The sequence below is a fragment of the Nannobrachium achirus genome (genome assembly GCF_963921795.1).
Source record: "Nannobrachium achirus genome assembly, chromosome: 8".
NCBI lineage: Eukaryota > Metazoa > Chordata > Actinopteri > Myctophiformes > Myctophidae > Nannobrachium > Nannobrachium achirus.
This window is the reverse complement of record NC_137817.1, coordinates 28,054,859-28,061,213: the sequence shown is the minus strand read 5'-3', so window position 1 is coordinate 28,061,213 and position 6,355 is coordinate 28,054,859. Positions and strand designations below refer to the sequence as shown.

Sequence of the window (6,355 nt, the reverse complement as noted above, 5' to 3'; positions counted from 1 at the left end):
GGGGTGGCTGCGTGGCTCACCAGAGTTCTTAATTGCTCCCTTTGAACTTCAAAAGGACTCCGAACTGCAGGCATTGATTGAGCCATACAAGTGTCGAGTAGCTCGTTAGTGATTCTCTCTAATCAGTGAAACATCAAAGACACTGACCTGTTGGGTGCATGTCATTGAGGGGAGGGGGAGGAGGGATTGTTTTGTGTGCAAAAGTCAAACACAACCCTCCCACCAGATCGCTTGTGATTGGGAATTTCAAATTTTAAATCCCCTCCCCTTTGAAATCTCAACACAATGGCTCAGGCTCAGACTCTTAAGCTCCAGCGCAGAGTCTGAAATCAGGCTACCAGATCTCTGTTAACCAAATCATGCTACTATGCTAGGACATATTGGCTGTGTGGACCATAGAGACTAGTGTACTTGCTTGTAGCAATGTTTCCAATGGACCAGGGCAGCCTGCGGGTGGAGGTGGTGGTGCAACCCCATCCTGTGCTCAGCACTGCTTCTGGTTGCTGATGTTTCTGAATCTGCCCGGAACTAATAGTGTGATGTCAGGGCAGCCACACGGACACTGTTAGTGGCTGCACCACAACAGCGCGGGAGGCGCGGGAGTCAAGAGAGCAAAGCAGAGGTTTGTTGTGTGTCTTAAGTTCATACGTTTGAAAGAGAATATACATGTAGTGTTGTTTGTTAATATGGACATTTGATTTACTTAAGTCATTTCTTTACAGTCTGTACGCGGCTGTCTTTGTACATAATCTCTGAATCTGCTGCTAGCCCTGAATACAGGACTCTCATATACATGAGAGTCCTGGTGCCGCCTCAACATGAGGAGTAGTGGGCAATCGAGCCCTTAACGGTTTGAGCTAGGAACGTCAGATTTCAAAAATAAACTGCTTACCCAAGCCAACTTTGCTAACGATTTGACGCCGCACAACGTTCATTACACGCCGCTCCCCGGTTGTTGAATAATCGCATCATCTCCGTTCACTACAATGATCAACCGGAGATGACGCGACTGTCCACTAGAGGCGGACGTCCTATGTTAAGCAAAATAATTTCGGACAAAAATGCTTTTTATTCAACAATCCGGTAGCGGCGTGTAATGAACGTTGTGCGGCGTCAAATTGTTATCAAAGTTGGCTTAGGTAAGCACTTTATTTTTTAAATCTGACGTTCCTAGCTCAAACCGTTAAGGGCTCGATTGCCCACTACTCCTCATGTTGAGGCGGCACCAGGACTCTCATGTATATGAGAGTCCTGTATTCAGGGCTAAATCTGCTGCGAGTTGTTGTTTTGCGGTTTTACACCTACACAAACAATGGAGTAAGGAAGTAAGTGAATTTACGTCTCAGTACTGTATTCAAGTACAATGTTGAGGTACCTTGGCTTTAGTATTTACAGTTTCACTTTTCCATACAGTACTACTTCACTAAATCCCAGAGGACAATATTGTTCTTTTAATTCAACTGCAGTCGTTAAAAAAACTACCTTCTTCTTTGTATATTCATTTATTTCTGCATAGTGAGCAAGTATATTTTGCTGCCAATATTTTTTACTCAAGTAAAAAATGTTTACTTACTTAAAGGGACTGTTCAGTCAAATAAAGATGATAACAAGGGTATTCCCAGTTTGTCACACAACAGAGTAATGTATTATTAACCAACAGACAAAATTTTAATCATGAAAAAAATCAATAAGTATGAAAAATTTTGTTTCAAAATCTGTCAAATCCAATACATATTTTTCTGGCCTTTCTGGCCAAGGACTGTAGGGGCGTGGCCTGTGTGCAGTATGAAGCCACGCCCATTCACAGAGGTGTCTGCTTTGGTTTTCAGTGAAAAAAAAAAAAAGCACTAAAGTACATTTACTCAAAAATAAAGTAATTAAGTACATTTACTCAAGTACTTTGTACTCAGGTACTTTGTCTTTACTTGAGTATTATTATTATTATTATTATTATTTTTTTAAAGTAAAAAGCTCACAATGTGTCGGGCTTGCTTGTAGATCTGATTTCAAAATATTTTTATACATTTGAAAACTTGAAATGAGACATACTGCATAATAAGTATTTTTAAAAACGTTTTAGGATACCAATACTTTTTCCAATACCAATACAATTCCTTTCCTCAAATAAATGGAATTGAATCCTGGACGTTTACTTGTAACAGAGTACTTCTAAATTGCAGTAGTGATACTTTTACTCAAGTAGAACATTTGAGTACTTTTTCAACCACTGTCACACACATGTTGTATTGTGATTGGCTACATAGTGTCAGTGGGCTGCGCCAGAGGGAGGCAGGCATGCACGCGCACGTACACACACACACACACACACAAACACACACACACGACACTGCGCAGCGGCACAGACAGACAGAGACAGAAAGAGAGCGAAAGAGAGGAGCTTGCTAGCAGTTAGAGTTAGCATAACAAGGCTATGCTTAGCTAGCTAAGCAATGCTTAGCATAGCTTATGCTAACCGAACTCCGCGGATCCGTGGTGGATTAATACACGCACACGCACGCACATCCGCACACGCGCGCGCGCGCGCGTGTGTGTGTGTGTGTGTGTGTGTGTGTGTGTGTGTGTGTGTGTGTGTGTGTGTGTGTGTGTGTTAGCAAGCTGCTCCACTTTCTCCTGTCTGTCTCCCTCTCTCTTTCTGTCTCTGTCACTCTGAGTCTGTACCGACAGTGCTGCTGTGCCGTGTCGTGTGTGTGTGTGTGTGTGTGTGTGTGTGTGTGTGTGTAAAAGGACGGAAGAGAGCCACAGAACACAGGCTCATCAGCACAGATTAGCTTAGCAACCCAACCATACAAGCATGAACTGGCGCAGCTGTATCTGATCTGAGGCTGATACAGTAGCCAATTAAAAGTACAGTAGGCTCATTACATATTACAGTATTACCGTGATACGTTATTTACGTACGAGGTTGAAAGCCTGAAAATATGCTATCCCAGACATGATTAAAAAAAGGAAAGTGGTCTTATTCTACAATGCTGTAAGATACAGTTCCAATTTTTTTAACAGGGATTTAGAAATAACCATTCTACATGTACAATATGTATATAAACAAATAGCTTATTTCCCTGAACAGCCCCTTTAACTGTCCAACCAATACGCTATTAGAATTTGCAGTTTCATGACCGTACAAATCACTGGTACAAGGTCAACGTAAAGAAAATCCTAGTTAGCTTTTCAGCTTATTTACATAGGAGGAACCACTTTTTGTATCTCATATTACATTGAAAGACAGATGGATAGATCAATACTTTGCATAGGATCATCAATTTCAAAGAAAAAGAAGCAGTCATTACGCTATATACAACAAATAAAGAAAAGGAAAAAATAAAAAGGGAGGTAAGTAGGCTTGGTCTGTTTACATGTTTCGAGTAGAAGCTGTCTGTTGGTGACCTTTCAGACCGATTTTGAAGGAGGTTAGGGATTTATACTCCTTTAGGGCTTGTGGTAGGGCGTTCCACCTTTTAGTGGTATAGCAGGAGAACGATTTTGAGCCTTTTTTAGATTCAAATCTGTGTTGAACGTGATGTGTTGTAATTGTAGACATCCTTGACGTTTTTAAAGTATTTTGTCACGTACATGGGTATCTTGGTGGTGTAGTGTATATTGTACACACCAGGCCCAGAAAGATGCTGTACTCTGTAAGCTACTTTGAGCCACCCCACTCGTATAAAGTCGTAAACAGTGAGGTGGGCCTGGGGAGGATGGCCACGTAAGACCCTAATCAATTTGTTGTATTTGGAGCTTTGAGTTTACTTTAAGGCAATTGGGGCGTCACGATACCATACGAGGATTCCATAGTCAATGAGGGGCAGAATGAGTGCACCTCCTAGAGTCTTCCGTGTTTTGTCAATTGCCGAGGTATATGTTATTGCATTTGGTTATACATTTCTTTAACGAAGGCCTATTCTTTTTATGCTTTCAAATATAGGAAGTGTCAAGGAATCAGTGTTGAGAGGGAACAGTTAAAATCCTCCAGGATCACAATACTACCTGAGACAACGCAGTTAACGCACAGGTTGGTATTTACACTCCTCACTTGACAAATACACCAGATGTACAAGCTGACAACACCTTACCATGAAAATGAAATATTGTCCAGAATGTCCACTTTGAGCAGGAGTGTCCTCTTCTGACGTTGATACATCTCATTCAACCAATACAATATGTTTGGAGCATATGTTGTGTGTATTACTTTAATGACTAATTGTGTGTGTGTGTGTGTGTGTGTGTGTGTGTGTGTGTGTGTGTGTGTGTGTGTGTGTGTGTGTGTGTGTGTGTGTGTGTGTGTGTGTGTGTGTGTGTGTTCCGCAGCTACAGGAGGGAATACTGACCCAGACCACTGGAACCTGCTGCTTTAACAACAACCACCATTCACAGTGAGAGTAAACCTCAGGGAACATTCTAGAGGAGGAAGTGTTACCACCACTGACTGACTTCCTGTATTGAGCAGAGCGTTTGTAGCTTCACTCGGAGACTAAATGGCTTCCACGTCGTCTCTTCCAGAAGAGGAGTTTTCCTGTCCAGTATGTCGTGACATCTTTAAAGATCCTGTTCTCCTGTCATGTAGCCACAGCTTCTGTAATGCTTGTCTACAGCAATGTTGGCTACAGAGGGGAATAAAGCAATGTCCTGTTTGTAGAGAAATACATCCAACAGATCATCTACCCCGTAACCTGGCTCTGAGGAGCGTGTGTGAGGCCTTCATACAGGAGAGAGAGAGAGCTTCAAAACGTAAGAGAACTTCATCTGGGTCTGAGGATCTCTGCAGTCTGCATGATGAGAAACTCAAACTGTTCTGTCTGGAATGTGAACAGCCAGTGTGTCTTGTGTGTCGAGATTCAATAAAACACACCAACCACAGTTTCAGACCCATCGATGAAGCTGCTCTGGAGCTCAAGAAGAAAGTGCGGAAATTACTGAAGCCTTTACGGTGGAAACTGGAGGATTTTGATGAAGTTGAAATGAAAAGTGACCAAACACTTACTTTGCTCGAGCTCGAGGCCCGGCATACAGAGACGCAGATTAAGGAACAGTTTAAGAAGATGCATCAGTTTCTACAAGAGGAAGAGGAGGCCAGCATCACTGCACTGAGGGAGGAAGAGCAGCAGAAGAGTCAGATGATGAAGGACAAGATTGATGTCCTGAAGAGTGACAAATTAACCCTCACAAACAACATCATAGCCATAGCGGAGGAGCTGAGTGCTGAAGACAACTCATTCCTGCAGAACTACAAGACCACAATGGATAGATTCCAGTTCACACTGCAGGACCCACAGCTGGTCTTAGGACCACAGATAGACATGACCAAACACCTGGGAAACCTGACCTTCAGAGTCTGGAACAAGATGAAGGACATTGTCTCCTACACTCCTGTCATTCTTGACCCCAACACTGCCCATCCCCTATACGTCCTGTCTGATGATCTGACCAGAGTGAGACATATAGAATGGAGACGGCAGCTTCCTAACAACCCAGAGAGGTTTGACTACTGGGGTTTTGTCCTTGGTTCTGAGGGCTTTAACTCGGGGACTCACAGCTGGGATGTTGAGGTTGGAGACGATGCAGAATGGAGATTGGGTGTCTTAGCAGAGTCTTACCAGAGGAAGGGAAGGGGACGTGAGGTTGAGGGTCAATACTGGAGAATAGGGTTTATTGAAGGTAAATACATGGCACTCCCCCCACCAGAGTCAGGCACTGAGCTCTCCCTCACACTGACGCAGAAACCTCAGAGGATCAGAGTCCAGCTGGACTGGAATGAAGGAAGGTTGTCATTCTCCGATCTTGATACTAACACACACATATACACCTTCACACACACGTTCACTGAGACACTCTTTCCAAGCATTTTAACTATGGGTTCTGTGAAGATGTTACCAAGGAAGGTCAGTGTAACCGTGGAATAATGCAGTTAGACATGGTGATGAGTCATTGAGAGTCTTTAAGGGGGAATATTACTGTAGAATATATAATGATTGTGTTGTGGTCGTTAACAAGTGTTTCCTAAAACAGTGGCACTCAAACCTTTTCATGTCAAGGACCCACAAATTGATATGTATTTGGCACTGGTCCATTAGAAGAGTCATGAGAAACAAACCATCATGGTTCTACAACCAAATTTACTGTAAATCTGACCTAATTGTCTCTTCTCAAAATGACATTGAACTGTTATAAATGGCCTACATTTTGGCACTACTATAGTAATTCATATATTCATTCCTAGTGACAGACAATACTTGGTGTCAACTTGGCCACAGGCATAATTTCACTGAAACCAGATACATACATTAATTATCCACTTTCAACCTGGTGTCCCTATCAGGGTTTCCTGCAGTTCGCGCGT

The 6,355-nt window shown here is 42.7% G+C and overlaps 1 protein-coding gene across 1 annotated transcript; it reads left to right on the top strand.

Moving 5' to 3' along the window:
* Window positions 1-4,493: 4,493 nt before the first annotated feature.
* On the top strand, window positions 4,494-6,049 carry LOC308290018 (nuclear factor 7, ovary-like; the record flags this gene model as incomplete). The annotated part of the gene is made up of 2 exons (XM_080731795.1): window positions 4,494-4,538; window positions 4,830-6,049. 2 exons carry the CDS (start codon window positions 4,494-4,496, stop codon window positions 5,916-5,918), a joined length of 1,134 nt encoding a protein of 377 aa, XP_080587921.1. The 3' UTR covers window positions 5,919-6,049.
* Between the last annotated feature and the right edge of the window lie 306 nt (window positions 6,050-6,355).